Below are 18599 nucleotides of genomic sequence, written 5' to 3'. Positions count from 1 at the left end.
AGTTTAATTCCCTGAATTTGGTATTGGGCATTCATTTCCAATATGTTTGTCTCGTTTGAATTATGGGATCTTACATGTTAACTTGTCAAAATGTTTGCAAATTTTTCAAATTTCTGCTATATAATTCTTATACAGCCGAACATTGTACTTGGTACATAGCATGTGATGGATAATACTTACTTATAAGCATTTTTTAAAAGTATAATTTATTTACTTGAGAGACTAAAAGAGGCGGGGCGGGGGGAGGAGAATGGGTGTGTTAGGGCCTCTTGCCACTGCAAACAAACTCCAGATACATGTGCCATTTTGTGCATCTGGCTTTTATGTGGGTACAGGGGAATCAAACCTGAGCTATCCGACTTTGCAAGCCAATGCCTTTAAACCACCGAGCCATCGCCCCAGCTTAATAATGCTTGCTTAATAAGTGTTTATCCAAACCGAGCCTTTCCTTGTAGGAACCTGGCACCTCCTCTAGTATCTTCAAGAATGCCAGTTGTGCTGGGTGTGGTGGCACACGCCTGTAATCCCAGCACTCGGGAGGCAGAGGTAGGAGGATCGCTGTGAGTTCGAGGCCGCCCTGAGATTACATAGTGAATTCCAGGTCAGCCTGGGCTAGAGTGAGACCCCACCTAGAAAAACCAAAAAAAAAAAAAAAAAAGAGAGAGAGAAAAGAAAGAAAGAAAAGGAAAGGAAAGAATGGAAAGAAGGCCAGTTGTTTATCTTGGTCTTGTTTTATTGTTTTATATTTTCACTTCATTTTTTATTGTTTTGTGTGTGTATGAGGTGTGTGTGTGTTTGTGTGTGAGTGTGGATGCCTGTGTGCTACAGGGCTTGTGTGGAGGTCACAGGGCAGCACTGGGAATGATCCTCACCTTCCACCTTGTCTAGGGCGGGCTCTCTCTGTTATTCAACGCAGTGTACACCAGGCTAGCTGGTCCGTGAGCTTCTGAGGCCCTCCTGCCTCGACCTCCCATCTTGCAGGAGGATTATAGAAGCTTGTGAGTGTGTGCAGGTTTCACATGCCTTCTGAAGACCCAAATCCAGTTGCCATGCTTGTACAACAGAATTTCAGCTGCAGAGCCATCCCCCCAGCCTCTTGCTTCAAGCGCCCTGGAAATAGCAAAAGCCAGGCGTTTTCAAACTGTGGTCCCCTAGGGAACAGCATCTTCATCATGTGGGAACCTGATTGAAACGGGGATCCTGCCCAAGAGTGACCAGGTCTGCTCGGGGATGGGCCAAGCAGCCTGCACACTGGACAACCCTCCCAGGCTGATTTTGATGTATGTTCAGCAATCACTGGTCTAAGGTAAAACCCCATCGTAAGAAAGATTTGTTACATGACGAATGAATAGCTTGAGAGGCTTGGAAAGATCATACGTAGAGATTAAATATGAAAGGCAGATTAGAATGCTGAGTATCAAAGCCCCTTTGTCTACTGGGAAAATGCTGAGTGGAGCATCGACGTAGCATTTGAGAAAGTGAAAGCCTAAACAGAATTAGTAGCCAGTGGACATTGGTTGACTTTCTGTATTTTGATAATTCCAGACACATGGAAGAGGAAAGAGCTTAGAGGTAGGAGATCAATTAAATGAAGGGGGAGGGGGAACAGTAGTCTATGACCCCTTATATAGCATAGCTTTACTTAGTGTAAAACAAAGCTCTTTCACCAAAGTGAGTAAGTTTATTCAGAGCCACATGTGAGTGACAATGGCCTGGGACATGGATCAAGTTTACTCTGAATACTGCGTCCCACCACGGAAAAGGTTATATGAACTTTTGTAGTTACAAAACAAAGAAAAGCCATAAATCTATGCATTTCCCTTGATGGAGACATCAGGAAGCTACAGTAATGACACTGATCTCTTCTATAGGTTTCAGATGCTATCTTAGGGTTTTCTTAGCTCTAGATAGATTTGCTGGAGGATAGCAGTCTGCTAAGTAAATGAATTTTAAAACTTTTTTAGCACAGTTACAAAGATGTAAGATATAGAGGTTGGACATAATATTAATGATCTTAAGGGGGCTAAAAATAGCCCCAGGTGGTTTTGGCTCTTGAGCTGCAACGGTTTTTCACTCCGCAATCACACCATTCTAGCGTGTGTAGGATGTGGCTTATTCAGAGAACTTCAGCTCACCCTAGCGTATCTTCCCATTGACAGTCTCTGCATAGGAGATTTCATTTAATCCTGAAGACATGATGGTTCTGGACTGTTAGTGGTAGACTGTGCGCCTACTAGCATGCATGTGGTTTTGTGTTTAATTCCCTAGAACTGAAACAAACAAACAAACAAATAAACCAAGAAACCAAAGGACAACAACAACAAAAACCCCGCAGAACAGTTCAAAGCTTGGAGAAGTGAAGTAACTTTCTCAAGCTCATGCCCACTACAGTTAGCTTGGTGTGTTTGCCTCCAAAGACCTAGGGCTTAATTAAGAGGTAGTTGGTAAAAATGAAAGAGTGGGTGTCAAGGGACATTTCAAAGTAAGAAGAATCCAAATTTGATTGGGTGTGGTGAGGAAAAGGATGAGCAAAGATGGTAACTTCCAAGTGGCCTGCTGAAATGATGGGGCTTGGGTTGGCAGATCATGTAGGTTTTTAGAAGAAGCTTCAACAAGAGATATGTTTTCTCATGTGACCATAAGTCTGGAGGGAAGTGACTGAAGGTTCTGGCTTGAGGGGTAAGGGGTCTATCAGGTCAGTATCAGGGTGATTCTCTGTTTCCTTCCCACTCATAAGATAGCTGCCTCAGCTCTGTTTTGCTGCCATGTGCTGGCTTTAAAAAAAAAATTAATCTTTTTATTAATAAAGGAAAAGTTACTGGGTGTGGTAGCACATGCCTGTGGTCCCAGCATGTGGGAGGCAAGGCAGGGAGATCAGGGAGCCCAAGGTCATCCTTAACTACATATCAAGTTCAAGATTTCCAAGTCAGGGGCTGGAGAGATGGCTTAGCGGTTACGCGCTTGCCTGTGAAGCCTAAGGACCCCGGTTCGAGGCTCAGTTCCCCAGGACCCACGTTAGCCAGATGCACAAGGGGGCGCACGCGTCTGGAGTTTGTTTGCAGTGGCTGGAGGCCCTGGTGCGCCCATTCTCTCTCTCTCTGTCTCTTCCTCTCTCTGTCTGTCGCTCTCAAATAAATAAATATAAACAACAAAAAGTTAAAAAAAAAAAAAGATTTCCAAGTCAGCTTGGACTACACGAGACTTTGTCTCACAAAAGCCAAAAAAATTATAAAATTAGGCATGTTCTGCTTGTATCCACTTAGCTAGCCCTTGCTGGAAGACAAGCTGGGTACAGCCAGTGTTTAGCTCTTTAGCCTCTGAAAGAAAGTTGCATGTGGGAGAAGAGGCAGAATTATTTGGGGTAGTTCTTGCTCTGAAGGTCTGCCACAGTAGATAGGAGTACAGAAAAACCATGACTTTGGTTTCAGCAACCTGTTTCTAAACCTAAACTAAATGTCCTTAATAATTTCACGCTAAGCCAGCCAGCCAATCTCTTGTGTCTGTTTACTTTTGTGGAAAACTAGAATAATACATACAGTTCATGCTTGTTTGGAGCACTCATTAAGAAGACATCTTGCCACATGTGGGTATAGTCTATTTCCTTTAATAGATGGGGTAAACTTGGTTTATTGCTATTTTAATCGATTTATTGATCTATATAACTTACTTGTTTTGGAGTAGAAGAGTTAATGCTTAATGAACATCACCGCTTCTCTTTCACAAATTGATGTGCCGTCGTAGCCCCTAAATCACTCTAAGATGTTCTACTTAGTGACCGAGTCGATCCATCCCCACCATCAAGGCACGAGAGAAGGAATGGTTCTGCATTCTTCCAGGGAGAATCCTGCACAAACGGTGCTCCATGCAGGGTGTCTTTGGGGGCGTTTCTAGAAATTAGTCCTATTTGGAGGTTTCAAAAGAAAACAAATCAAGGCAAAATAGGCAGCTCTTTTTTTTTATATATGTATATTTAATTTTCTTTATTTATTTGAGAGAATGAGAGAGGGAAAGAGGCAGAAAGAGAAAGAGAGAAAAAAATAGGCATACCAGGGCCTCCAGCCACTGCAGACGAACTCCAGATGCATGTACCACCTTGTGCATCTGGCTTATGTGGGTCCTGGGGAGTTGAATTGAGGTCCTTTGGCTTTGCAGGCAATGCCTTAATCGCTAAGCCATGTCTCCAGCCTAGCTCTTCTTTTTAAGTCTCTTGATTAGGTCAGGTGACATGTTACTCTTTCTTCAATTAAAGTTCTTATTGCTTTGTACTATAGTTATAAATTTTCTTTTTATTTTATTTAATTGATTAAATTTTTTTTCAAGGCAGGGTCTCACTCTAGCCCAGTCTGACCTGGAACTTACTCTAGCTCCAGGCTGGCCTTGAACTCATGGTGTTCCTCATACCTCATCCTCCCAAGAGCTGGCATTAAAGGTGTATGACCACCACTCCTGGCTCTTTTTAATTTTAATTTTTTATTTTAGAGAGAGCAAGTGGGAGAGAGAGGAGAAAGAGAGAGAATTGGCACTCCAGGATCTCAGCCACTGCAATTGAGCTCCAGACACTTGTGCCACCTAGCGGGCATGTGTGACCTTGCACTTGCCTCACCTTTGTATGTCTGGACTACATGGAACTGGAGAGTAGAACATGAGTACTTAGCCTTCACAGGCAAGCACCTTAAGTGCTAAACCATCTCTCCAGCTCACTTTTAACATTTTTAATGGGAACTTTAATATATGAGCACACTGTAACTTGGCAATGTTCTCACCATATTATCTAAAATGGGTTTACATCTCAAAAGTTCTTAGGCACACATTTCTAAGCATGGGACTAAGGTGCACAGGCTGTCTAAGTTGACTGTAAAATGGGCCCTCCTAAGAGACAAAAAGTGAGAGAGCAGGGTGTCTTTTCTATTCCAAATGATGCTTACAGCAGAGAGGTGCTTTCTTCCAACAGGGCAATGCCTTCCAGGGCCCTCAGAAAACAGATATTGTGGCCAGACAGAAGATCACCGAATTGATCCAAGCTCAGTCGGAAAGGATTGTAGCCTTAAAGGAAGAGATTGCTCTTTTGCGGAAGAAAGGAGGCCTTGTCCTTCCACCCATCCAGTCTACACCAGAAAATGAAATCAATGAGATGAGTGAAATGAACGAAACCAGTGACACGAACGAAACAAATGAAGTGAACGAAATGAACAAAACAAATGAAATGAATGAAATGGACGAAATGAATGAAATGGATGAAACGGACGAAATGGATGAAATGAATGAAATGAATGAAATGGATGAAACGAACGAAATGAATGAAATGGATGAAACGAACGAAATGAATGAAATGGATGAAATGAACGAAATGAATGAAATGGATGAAACGAACGAAATGAATGAAATGGATGAAACGAACGAAATGAATGAAATGGATGAAATGAACGAAATGAATGAAATGGATGAAACGAATGAGATGAATGAAGTGGATGAAATGAATGAAATGAATGAAACAAATGAAACGAATGAAATGAATGAAGTGAAGCCCCCAGATCTTTAGGATAGTTGTGTTCTCAAATTTTTCTGAGTTCTGACATATTTCACCAGTTCTGTTTCCTTGTCATCTACAACAGTCCTCTTCCTTTAAAGTGAGCTTAACTGAGGGCATAAAACCAGATCCCATCATATAGCTTTACCAACTTTTCTCCAAGTTGATTATCTTTAGAACTGTCTGCATCACTCACCACCTAATTATTGTGGAGCAGTAGGCTGAATCTCATAATTGTAAGAAAACATCTGTTAAGTATTGTATTTTGGAAACTTTGTTTTTCTGGTATTTTGAATATTTTGCCATTGGCAAGAAAAAAAAAACTATTATTCAGCAATCCATGAGAAAACATCCTTTTCTTAATTCTTGGATCATTAGAAAATAAACATTGTTTTAATTAAAAATTCTGAGAACATGGGAAAAAGACAAACTGTTTTGCCAACATTATCTTAGAATAAGAAATGCAAATTGGGGGCTGGAGAGATGGCTTAGCGGTTAAAGCACTTGCCTATGAAGCCTAGGGACCCAGGTTTGATTGCCCAGTACCTACGTAAGCCAGACGCACAAAGCGATGCAAATGCGCAAGGTCTCACAAGGTGGCACACGTGTCTGGAGTTTGATTCCAGTGGCTAGAGGCCCTGGTGTGCCAATTCTTTCTTGCTCCCTCTCTGTCTCTCTCCCCCTCTCCCTCTCTCTTTCTTGCATTAAAAAAAGTCACCCTGAGACTATATAGTGAATTCCAAGTCAGCCTGGGCTAGAGTGAGACCCTACCTCGAAAAACAAAAATCCAAACCAACCAAACAAACAAGGAAAGAAATGCAGATTGTAACTCTGTTCTTGTTGACTTAACAAAACAGGGACGTAGGCCAACACCTCATCAGTGAAGCAGACTAAGAATGAACCCAACATGGATCAGGGAAATTTTGCCGAAGAGGGGGCAGAAAGAATATCAGAGCCACATGTTGGGTCATGATATGCAGAGACATGTATCGTATCAATAACTGTGGGCTAACTCCACAATGCATGACCCATATACCTCAACAAGGAAGGGCCAATGGGGAGGGGGTAGGTCACAGATGAGCCTAATAATGATACCAAACTGACTGTATTTGATGAATACAAAACTAATTAATAAAAAAAGAAGAAAAGAAAAACAACGCCCCTCCAAGAAAAAACAGGGACGTAGGGGCTGAAGGTTCAAGGACCACAGATGGACATAGCACAGCAGCTCGCTTTAGCTTGCTAAGGGCGGCACTTTAAGCTTCCTGAGTCTCCCACAGTTTCTGCACAGTCTGTTCTGAGGAGCACATCTTGCAAAGTCAGTCAGTAAGGAGGCTTTTCTCTGAATATGTGTTGCAACTCCATCAGTATTCTAAGCATTCTTCATGGTTTCCAGTGACCTGGGCCTTTGTCTGGTGGTACTTGATTCATTTTGTTGGTCTTGATACAGATGAGAGAAATGAGACAGATTTACGTCTCTGAGAGATCGTCTCCAGCAATCACTTTAGGCCTAAAGTGCTTGGTTTCTGGAAATAAGGAGACACTTCTTAGGTGTGAGAGCCAGAGGGGTTACATAAATCTTCATTGTATTATCTTACGAGTAAGCAACTGGTTAAGCCCAGAGCCTCCTTCCCTGTCTGAAACTCCAGGATTCTGATTGCAACAAGAGTGAAGAGACAGAAAACCCACTCAATAAGTTTTTGCAGATTTCACTGTACAGTAAAACCAACAAGGACTTTTCTTCCCAAGTATGGATTAAGTCTGTTGACTCCATAGTTAAACCCACACCACTTGAGTTGGAATTTGACAACACAGCTAACGCTCCATTGTTTCATCTTGACTTAGACAGCATGGGCCCAAAGTTTTAGCTTCAGTTCTGTTTGATTTTTATAGATACAGTCTTGGATCTATGATAAGAGTACATACTGAGTCTTGGGGAATTTAAACACCTCACATACACACAGTAAGCCCACCAGGGTGCTGCTTGGGCAGGAGGTGGCTGTGAGAAGCCAGTCCTGCTCCCAAGTGGGCATTCTTGGCCTCTCCCCTCACTGTACTAGGGGAAGCAGCCTCACCTTGAGCGCGAGGCCACACTTGACCCATGTTGAGTTACTTGGGGACCAATGGTCAAGGGGACTCTGGCCATTTTAACTTTTGCCCACAGCGCCATCCGTCCCAGCACTGGAGGAAAAGCACCACAGAGTCCCGCCCTCTGGCCATCACCTAACAGTAAAAGGAGTTTCACACTCTTACAGCCAGCCCATGGGATCAGAGGGCACCCACCCTCAGGTTTGTGAGCCAGCAACTGACCTCCCAGCTGCCCCCAGTTCCGACCCCCCGTGTCCTGTTCTTCCCTGGTATGGGTCCATTTTGCTGTGTCTCACCCATATCTCAAAGTTTTGCTTACCTAATTCTGCTTCTGAGATGGACATCAGAACAGCCTTGAGTCAGGAGTGTGCTCTTCCCCACACTGGCCCTTGTCCATGGCTCTAAGAGTTCTCTCCCTGACTATCCAGCCACATACCCTGAGGCCTGTTTCTTTCTGGGGACTGGGTTGATCAACGATACCCAATACAGACAGGTTAAGTCTTAAAGGAGTCTAAAAAAGAACTCCAGGCCTCTGCTCAGCTGTACTGCCTCTGATGGAGGACGAGTCCTAACCCTAACCTCCTCACCATGCAACACTGGGTGAGAGACCCATGATGCCCTAGGCAACATTGACCCAGATAGATGCCACAACCTCTGGTCTCAGAGCATCACCCTTAAGCTAGGTGACGACCTTCAGTTAGCTTTAATTTCCTCCTGAGTTCACCAATGGCTTTTTGTTGTTGCTGATAACCTTAACTCCTTCTCCTGAATTCCTCCTACTATACTACAACTTCAAGCAACTTTAAAAGGGGGTGGAGTTTGGGGCTTATTTATTAGTTTGGATTCACTTCTGCTTCTGTTTCTTTTTTTCTCTTTTCTTCTTTTTCATTTTGAGACAGCATCTCACTATGTAGCTCAGGCTGGCCTTGAACTTACAGCAATCTTCCAGCCTTGACCTTGAGCACCGGTAGTACAAACAGCTACCATGGCCAACTGAGTTTTTGCTTTTTAAGATGATTCCACATGTTATTACTGGAACAATGTTGAATTCCTGTTGCTGCCTCACAGAAGCTTCCAAAGCAAAAGGTTTAGAGATTTTTTTTTTCTGATACTAGGAATTGAACCCAGGGCCTCCTGTATACCAAGCACACACACTGCCACTGAGCTACACTGCCAGCCCTGTATAGACATTTTTCTGACTGAACAAAGTTCAAGGTTAACTAGCAACAAGCCTGAAAATTTGGTTACGTATGTAGGTACAAAGCTGGTTCATCAGATCCCTGTTCTGGCCCTCAACCCAATGCATTTCCACCAAGGCATCATCCACTTCCTTCTTAACATTGATCAAACACATGAACAGGTACTGTCCAGCCATTCCTTGCAGGTGCTTCCCCTTCTCAGCCACTGAGTGGCTGAACTGCTCAGAAGCTTCTCCATCCTGGGCTCCATTGCTAGAACCTTTACAATTTTCCATGCTGTCCACCCCTCCTGTTTCCTCATTCCTTTCATCCTCCATAGCTTCCGGGGTTTCTTCTTGGGACAGTAATTCCTGGCTTGGGCACTGGCTGCCTACAGTGACAGATTCGCCTTCAAGCACAGTAGGCCCACACAAGGTGCTCTCCTGGGGTCTCTGGGCCACACCTTGGCTACCACTCAACTCTTTGGGAGTGGCCTTTTTCTCCTCCAAGGCTTGGATGACATCCTCAGGAGCTCGAGGAACCTCCCTCAGTTGTCTTACTCGCTCTCTTTTCTTTCGCCTTAGATGAATCCAAGAATTTTCGATGGCTGTCAGGAAAAGACTAACTTCCTCTTTTCCACAGGGAACTCGTTTATGTTGGACCTTCAGATCAGTGAGAATTTTTTCTATCCATGTTGTTACAACTACTATGCCTTCCAGTGTTTCGGAACCTAAAGCTGATGCTTTGAGGGATAATTCCTTCATCACAGATTCCAACACTACAAATGTAATGGGTTTCCTTGGCTTCTATAGTTTTCTGCATTTACTTGGAGGTGATGGAACTGTGACATCATCATAAAAACTCCAACCTAAGGCCCATCTCATGGTCTGACCTTGACAGAATTCAGTGAAGGTGACTTTAGGAACCCCTTGGATGCGAAGCTCTTCTTTCAGTGGAGCCAGACTGCATTTTTTTCCCCAGCATACAGCTGTACCACCTTAATCTTTTTTTTAAGTTGTAAACTGTCATGGATAATCCTTTTCACAAACTCTAGTTCACCTCCTTCTGCCATTATTTCTGTGATGCCTCCTGTATTTACAGAACTAGGTGGAGGTCTTCGAGGATTCCGAGAATTTACCCCCTTTTTATATAGCCCAATCTGTTGCTTTTCCTTTATGCTTTCTGTCTTGATAACATGGCACAGGAAATCTTAGCTTCCAACTGGTTGGCAAAAAATGGATGGTTGCACATGCAAAAGTCATAGACTATCTCAGATTCTTCCTTAAGAGCATCCATCAGGAGTGTCTTCTGTGGCACCTTAACCACTTTTATGAGATCAGATAAACTATTTTGCTCCACATTTTTCTTGGCATAATTGTAACACATATCATCCACTTCTGTTGCAAGAAAATACCAGCCATTTAGGGTTGCTCCAAGTAAGGGATAGATGCAGGATGCCCCGGTGCCTATGTCAATTCCTCTTTGGAGAGTACTTTTGTCAGAATCCTGGTGACCGATCAGATCTTCCACCCAGTGAATATAGTTAAGTCTCAAGGGAACTGTGGGAATTAGTCTCTCCAGTGGAATATCAATACAAAGTCCAAAGTCTTCCTTTAAGAGAGTTCAAGTCACAGCTCTGACTGCTTCAGGGTCTTTAAAATTAAGACTTACTCTTCCATTCAGATTGATCTGAACATGCTGCTTAAAATCTGGATATTTCGATGCCAGATATGCAAAATCAAGAGGTTTGTCTTTGTATCTATTTCTTGCATGCATTGATTTACTCAGAGCCATCTCTAAGGCCCACGTTCCCACTTGATAGCATGTTTGAGACTTTAAACCACGCACTACCAGAACTTTTTTTTTTTAATTTTTTTTTTTTTTTAAATTTGAGAGCGACAGACACAGAGAGAAAGACAGATAGAGGGAGAGAGAGAGAATGGGCGCGCCAGGGCTTCCAGCCTCTGCAAATGAACTCCAGACACGTGTGCCCCCTTATGCATCTGGCTAACGTGGGACCTGGGGAACCGAGCCTCGAACCGGGGTCCTTAGGCTTCACAGGCAAGCGCTTAACCGCTAAGCCATCTCTCCAGCCCTTTTTTTTTTTTAAACAGATAAGGTTGTTCAGTGTAACTACAGTTCTAATACTGTGTAAAAGGTAGGTAGTTTATACGTTATATAAACCCACTTTGATCATCACCAAAAAGAAATGATTTTTTTTTAAAGCTTCTAACCAACTGAGAGGTGAGCTACAGCTCAGATACGAGGGTTATCAAAGCAAAGATGGGGAATGTTAGCTCCACCGGCTCCCGGAAGTCACCTCCAGACATCGAATGCCAGGGTTGGAAATCAGTCTTCCTTCTCTCCCCGGCCCCATTCCTCCTTTCCTATGATTCTGTGTTCCTTGCAGATATTTCAATAAATATTTTAAATATACTTCTTTCCTAAAAACCACGTTGTGTTTTGATGACAGTTCTTTCTCACATCACCTTTTTATGGCAAAAGTTGCACAGCTAAGAGCGGGTGCAGTACCCGTTGTGGCCAGTAGGGGGTAGACTTATCCCAGTCAATCTGTTGTTCAATTTACGAATAGAAGCAAAGGGACGCTTAATGAGATCAAGTGTCTAAAGTGGCGTTTCAACTCTCAACGTCATTGAAATCTATAAAATTCCTCCTTGTCCTCCTTCATCACCCCCTCCCCCAATACACACTCAAAAGTTCAAAGTGTGTGAAGAGTTCCATTGTAAGCTTCAGTTTCCTTCTAGGCCCTGTTCTACACATGAAGGTTTTAGATTTTCAACTGAGAAAAAAAAACAAAAGCAAACAAACAAAAAACAACTATGGATGATAGGGATGGCCCTTTGATGGGACAATTCTAAATAAATGTTGGTTTTAAGTGAGTCAACTACTCTAGTAATGGTGAGATATCTTCAGCATGAAGGGAAGTGAATTCATCAGACATCCAAAGTTCAGGTATATCACAACCAGGTAGTCTGTGGGAGGAAATACTTGGTCTACACATGCACGCGCATGTACACACACACACACACACACACTCACACCGCTAATAGTTTCATTCCTATGTTATGATCAAAGCTCACCTTAAGTGCAGTCAGGGAACTTTACATCTGCTCTTCTTTGTCTATTGCATGTTTTCTCCCTCTCGGGTTAAAGTCATTAATGAATTCTACACTAGTCCAAACATCGAGAATGTTCAATGTTTTAAAAAAGAAAAACATTGCAGCCAGGCGTGGCAGCGCATGCCTTTAATCCCAGCACTCGGGAGGCAGAGGTAGGAGGATTGCCATGAGTTTGAAGCCACCCTGAGACTACATAGTGAATTCTAGTTCAGCCTGGGCTAGAGTGAGACCCTTCCTTGAAAAACAAAACAAAAAACAAAACAAAAAACAAAAAATATATAGGAAAAAAATCTGCTTTCATTTTATCGCTTGATAGATATGAAAACATCACAAGTGGCTATTTTCTTAAGCTACCCTGACTGGTTTAATGGCTAAAGAAAATGCTGACTCATGCATGACTAAGTTGGAGGTTACAGGGAAGACTAAACATTTATTTATAAGTTACAGTGTTTGTTTGTACAGAGATATATTGCCATGGGATATTGGTTCTGGAAGGTTCATTAATGCTTATAGTGCTGTTCACATGTGGGTCCGCCCCATGCCGTCTTGAAAATGTGTCCTGTGCCACCAGACCCGGCCGTCTTCAGGGGCGTATTCGGCCTGCAATGCCACAGCCTCCGCCTCTTCCCTCCTGGTCTTCACGAACAGCAGGCCTGGTGTCTCCCTTCCAGCAGGCTCTGTGCACGGTGCCTGTAGCTGGCTCTTCTTTCCTGCTGGACTCTTTTCCTCAGCACTTGTTTCCCTCTTTGAACCTCAAATGTGAGGATTCTGTGTGTCTCTCCAGAATTATAAAAACATATACATTTATTTACAAATGCATAAATATATAAATATGGCTATAATAGAAAAATAAATACCAACTTTCTCTGACTCTTTTTTTTTAAAAAAAAACACAATATATAGTCTTTCTGGGATATCGGCTTCAACCTAAATTGTGGGAGGTGGCGTTTCAAAAGATGCATGGGCTGGTGGGCTGGGAGAGAGCCGTATCCCAGGCTCCTGTCCTGTGTAGGTCCCCGTGGGGTGCTGGGGACACCAGTTTCCTCCAACCACTTGGCAGGAGGCAGGACTGTCCATTTCTTCAACCGGAACAAGGCCCAAGCAGCACTGGGGCCCTGTGGGAAAAAGAAAGTGGAAGATGTTAAAAATTCAGACTGACAACGTGGTCTTCGGGTTCATCTCTTCTACCTGTGTAGGCGCTGCTCACCCTGGCCCAGGATGAGGGGCCCCGCTGAGGTGGGAGGGTCCCTTGCTAGTGCCTGAGCCAGGGCCTGAGAACTCACTCTCTCAACAACTTGCCTTGTGCCCTGAGGCAGATGAAATGAGTTGTGCCCATGAAGGGAGCCTGGCTCTTGCTTTGTTCCTTTGTTTGTTTGTTTTTTGAGGTAGGGTCTCATTGTAGCCCAGGCTGGCCCGGAATTCACTACGTAGTCTTAGGGTGGCCTCAGACTGCTGGGATTTAAGGCATGCCCCGCTATGCCCAACAAGCCTGGCTCTTTCGAGATTCAGGCTGCCAAGTCCACATCACAATTGATTCTCCTGGTCCAATTGAATCCAGTTCTCATAATGCTGGGTATGCTCTAGGAGTGACTATCTTTTAGAATTTAATGACCCCAGGGTCAGTGTCCAAGGTCATGTGATGGACATATGTACCTTGGGATTTGGATCTGAAAACTGGCCTGTGCCCCAACTAGGACGCTGCTGATCCCTGAGGGTCCCCAGCCCCTGGGAAAACAAGTGCTATGAAAGCACAGCCATGCCGTGACGTGTTAAACTGGATCCCTGAAGGCTGATGAGACTCTTGTCTAACTGAGTGACAAGACCCAGCAATGCAAGGGCGTAGAGATGTCTTAGTGCGATGAATCTGTAAGTGGCTATGAAATGCAGAGACCAAATGAACTTCTTCCCAAGTGGAGGGGGTCTTCTCTCTCAGCCTTCCAGGACCACCCTTGCCGTGTTGGGCAGCAGTCTGGGACACCCCCACGGACCTGCAGGCTTTCAGCAGTTTACCCCCACTTTCAAACACCTCCTTCAAAGACTACTTACGGGGTTATGGGTGTCATTTTCCCACCCTGCCCCCGGCTGACCTGTGTGAAACGGGGGGTCCCATGAAGCTTTGAGGCCAGGACCCTCAGGCGTCCTCCTTGGTCCTGCCTGGCACGTGGTTGAAGGTGGCTCCTGCAGGTGGCAGCGGTCTTGGGGCTGGAGCAGCTGGTGAGTGGAGGCATCGGGCAGCGTGTACAAGCAAGAGCCCTTGTCCGGGCTGGATGTGGGACCTCTGTGATAACACGGGATAAGTTGGGGGGAAGTGAGGCGAGGCAAGGGTGGGCCTGGACTTTCCTGCTGCCCTGGCATCTCCTCTGTCTGAGGGCATCCGTGCAGGTCAGCGCTCAGGGCAGGCACTGCTAGCGACCCTGTGAGCGTGGAGAAGTTCTCTCCCACCCATCACACCCAGTATGGGCTTTGCTCCGTGTGGGAGGATGTGATCGGATGGTGAGGGGCGTGCCGGCAGAGCCACGTGTGGTTTGGGCCACGCAGTGAGGTGAGCATTTGGAGAAGCGACACAGAGCACCTTGCCTGTATGGTAACGGCCCTGGGGAACGCAGCTGGGATGCTTGGGGACGCTTGAGTGAAGCATTGCTCAGCTCTGGGTCACACGCCTCAGGGTGAAAGGAGCTCAAGAGAAGGAAGGTTTTGGGGCTTGGGAATGAAAGCAGGTGGGAGAGGCGTGGTCACCTGGCAACCTGGCGGCTCTGGGGGTCACATCCATTGGCAACAGTGGTCTTCCTCAACGGGCTGTAGGTGTTGTCCCGCTGCTCAAAGGACGGAGAGATGAAAAAGGCACGTGAGAGATCCGGGGAACACTTCAGGCCTCTTGACTCAAAGTAGCTGACCCACAAACCCAAGGGGGGAAGACGGGAGAAGCCCCAGGAAGTGGCCGACCGCTCTTCTGCGTCAGGGGCCCAGGCCTCGGCGCATGTTACCTGCAGAAGCTCCCGTGGGCACTGCTGCTGAGCTTTTGCACCTGGGCAGCCCATGGCAGCCACAGGACAGCCCCTGCCCCCATGCAGCCGGCTGGCACAGGCTCGACTGTTAATGCCACCCAGGTAGGGCTGGCCGTTGGCTTGGTGGCCCGGAAGTCCTCTCAATGGCACCATGGTGTACTGGCAGGAGGAAGATAGAAGGGTGCTTCGAGGAAAACCCAAGTCTGTTGTATGTTCTGGAAAAAAAAAAAAACAAAAAAACAGAAGGGCAGAGGGATGTTTGGGCAAAGGAAGTTGCAAGCAGCTGAAGAAGTCCCACTCTCCTGACCACACAGGGCCCAGGAGGTAGGTAGGGAGACAACACTGTCAAAGCGATGGAGACTTTTTTCTCTTAATCTTCCTGTCACCCAGTGCCCCTAGACATGCTGGGGCAACAGTTTGGGGGACAGGTAGTGAGTGCAAGGGTTGTTATTTGGGTGAGGGAAGTTGGTCAGAGGTGTTGCCATCTGAAGCAGAAATTAGTGAGCAAGGGCCGGAGAGATGGATTAGTGGCTAAAACGACTTTCTTGCAAAGCCAAAGGGCCCAGGTTCGACTCCCCAGGACCCACATAAGCCAGATGCACAAGGGTGTGCAAGCGTGTGGAGTTCCTTTGCAGAGGTCGGAAGCCCTGTCACGCCCATTCTCTCTATCTGCCTCTCTCTTTCTTTCTTTCCCCCGCAAATAAGAAAGAAAGAAAGAAAGAAAGAAAGAAAGAAAGAAAGAAAGAAAGAAAGAAAGAAAGAGAGAGAAATATGAAATTAGTGAGCAAGTCAATTTAGCTTAAAATGCGGGGAGCACTCAAGGCATCCTCAGGGAGAGAAGAGCAGGAGGTGCTTAAGGGAAGAGGAAGGAGTAATTCCAGTCTGAACATGAGGTCAGAGAAGCAGCTTCTGACGTCAGAGGATGGAGCCAAATATGCACCAAGTTCCACAGATTTGCGGGACAGACTGGCATCTGCTTCTCTGCCTTGCCCTTGACGGAGGGGCATGAACCAGGAGGGAAGGGCCCTTGGCAGATTCTGTGACTCAGAGAAACCCCAGGTTCCCAGAAGTTTGAACAGCTGAGGGTGCGGCACTGGCTCTCCAGCCCTGCCCTGGGTGCAGGCCTCCAAGGTGGGCTGGGACCCCTTCTCCCTGTGCCCTGCGGAGAGATACTCACTTTGCTTAGACCAAGCCCTCCACAAGCAGAAGGGGATGAAGGTGACGATGATGAGAACGATGGAGCCCAGGACGACCCCAACAATCAGATAGGGTAGATCACTGGCACGTGCCACCATGGCTCCAGTGCCCACTGGCCGTTCCATGGTTTCTGGAGGTGGTGGCTGTGGGAGGGCCAGAGTTGGGGGTGGGATTCGACCAGGCTGACTGGAAGTCTTCCGAGCTGCAATTATGGACAAAACTCACTTCAATGTCTATTTCTTGGACACTTTCTTCACAGCAGATAGAAAAACAAAATACCCTGATACCACGGCGTAGGAACCGCGGCCAAATGCACAAGACAGGGTCTTTATTTGAATCCAGGCCACATTCAGCATGAGATTGGTATCTAATGTGAAATTTGGTGGTTGTTGAAGTGACCTGAACCTTATACCTCAAAATAAAACATGTTTGGGCTGGGCGTGGTGGTGCATGCCTTTAATCCCAGCACTCGGGAAGTAGAGGTAGGAGGATCGCTGTGAGTTCGAGGCCACCCTGAGACTCTGTAGTGATGTTTGTGAGCCAAGCACTGGGCTGGGTTGGAAAGAGGTGGCACAGTGTTTTCTGAAAGAGTAACTGCTGGACATGGGAAAGAAAATATAGTTGTGAAACCAGCAAAAGAACTGGGAGTGGAAGAATGTACCCACGGGTTTTCTATTCCTAGTCAGACTAAGGGACGTGAAGTATACCAGTAACTTGGCTGAAGAGAAGATGAACATCTGAGGACTCAGAGGAACAGACAATAAGGGGCACATGCAAATTCAAAGATGGAAAGTTAACCCTACCACCTTCTTTCTCCCCATACTAGGGATCAAACCTGGGGCCTTGCGCATGCCAGGCAGATGATCTACCACTAAGCTATAAATTAAATTGCATGCCTTCCCTGGCATTTGCTGTTGCCAGTGTGCCTGCATGGTTAACTCTTTCACACCCTCCTCCCTGAGCTTGCTAACCTTCCACCACCACGCCCCTTCCACCCCTACCCCCTGTATTTACCAGGACGTGACTGAGAGCAGTGCAAAGTGGGTGTGAATGGTGTTGCCCCAGTGACAAGAGAGATCTGTTTGCTCTCAGTTCCTCTGTGAGCTTCAGATTATGTCCTTGGCAATGAGCCTTGGAGCATTTTAAGAATTAGAAACAATGATGCCTGCCCATGTAACCAGTGTGCAGATATCAACAAGTTATCATATCATATGCATACGTGTGACAGGTTTTAGTGCAGAGAATGACCTGGGCTTGTAGCTGGATGATCCTGGTCCAAAGCAGGCTCTACCACTAGTGTAGGCTTGGCCAAGATACATCATTCCTGCCGCTCAAGTTTTCCCCCATCTTATGAGGCTGTAGTTGAGTTAGCGTAAGTACCAAACACCAAGGAATAAAGCACATAGAGAATGCTTCCAGCTTAAGAATGGGTTCTGCCAGGTGTGGTAGCACACACCTTTAATCCCAGCATTTGGGAAGCAGAGGCAGGAGGATCACTGTGATTTTGAGGCCACCCTGAGTTAATTTCAGGTCAGCCTGGGATAGAGCAAAGCCCTACCTCAAAAAAAAAAAAAATAATAATAACAATATAACAATAAAATTAAATTAAAAATTAAAAAAGAATAGGTACTGTTCCTAATGAATTCATGGGTAGGTTAATGTCCAAGTCCTTAAAGCCATCCCAGTGGCAACCCATTCACGTCAACACGAGGGACACACCCAAGGGTGACAAACGGTGAAGTCTGGGCTACTTGGGAAATAAGAGGTCTTCTTGGAAAAGAGATACTAGCATGGTGCAGAAGACTGGCTTTGCCCTCCACTTTGGGGGTTCTCAGGAAGGGAGGGAGGGTCACCTTTGGTCTCACAGATCATCACGTTGCTGAACTCGCTCTCCCCTCCTTCATTGAAGCACTGCATCTTGATGTCATAGGAGGTCTCTGGCTGCAGGTGGCTGATGGAATGCCAATACCTGTCCCCTGGGAGGAACAGCAGGAGTTGCCATGGTGATGCACACATTGTGTGCTTGCCCCCCCCCCCCCCCCCCGCATAACACAATCAGACACAGGCAGGGCCATTTGTCCAAGCTGCTGACACTCTGACACTAGGGTGAGAAGGCGGGGGAAACATGGGAGGGAAGTTTCTAGGTGCCACGCATAGTCCAGTTCATGATCATGGGAAAGAAGTCTGTGTTGTTTTAAATTATTACTATTATTTTAGAGAGAGGGAGAGAGAGAAAGAATTGGCATGCCAGGGCCTCAGTCACTGTAATTGAATGCCAGTCGCTTGCACCACCTAGTGGACACGTGTGACTTTGAGCTTGCCTCACCTGTGTGTGTCTGGCTTACATGGGATCTGGAGAGTCGAACATGGGTCCCTAGGCTTTGCAGGCAAGTGCCTTAACCGCTAAGCCATCTCTCCAGCCCATCTGTGGGTATTCTAACTAGATGGCTCCAGGTGTGTCATG

At 45.8% G+C, this 18599-nt stretch overlaps 1 protein-coding gene and 1 pseudogene across 3 annotated transcripts in view; both read right to left on the bottom strand.

Annotated features, from left to right (window-relative positions):
- Nucleotides 1-8831: 8831 nt before the first annotated feature.
- LOC123460173 lies at nt 8832-10609 on the bottom strand (annotated as a pseudogene).
- Nucleotides 10610-12332: 1723 nt separating this feature from the next.
- Nucleotides 12333-18599, bottom strand: part of Boc (BOC cell adhesion associated, oncogene regulated) — an 86778-nt gene continuing 80511 nt past the window's right edge. For all 3 annotated transcript variants that reach the window (XM_045148021.1, XM_045148022.1, XM_045148023.1), the window contains exons 15-20: nt 17989-18111; nt 16116-16337; nt 14918-15153; nt 14670-14746; nt 14021-14211; nt 12333-13048 (exon numbers count right to left, since the gene is read on the bottom strand). In XM_045148021.1, the coding sequence (XP_045003956.1) occupies nt 12861-13048; nt 14021-14211; nt 14670-14746; nt 14918-15153; nt 16116-16337; nt 17989-18111 (1037 nt within the window). In that variant the 3' untranslated portion in view covers nt 12333-12860. The remainder of the gene's footprint in view (nt 13049-14020; nt 14212-14669; nt 14747-14917; nt 15154-16115; nt 16338-17988; nt 18112-18599) is intronic.

This window comes from Jaculus jaculus, chromosome 4 (genome assembly GCF_020740685.1).
Source record: "Jaculus jaculus isolate mJacJac1 chromosome 4, mJacJac1.mat.Y.cur, whole genome shotgun sequence".
NCBI lineage: Eukaryota > Metazoa > Chordata > Mammalia > Rodentia > Dipodidae > Jaculus > Jaculus jaculus.
The sequence above is the reverse complement of the archived record's forward strand: the minus strand, read 5'-3'. Positions and strand labels throughout refer to the sequence as shown.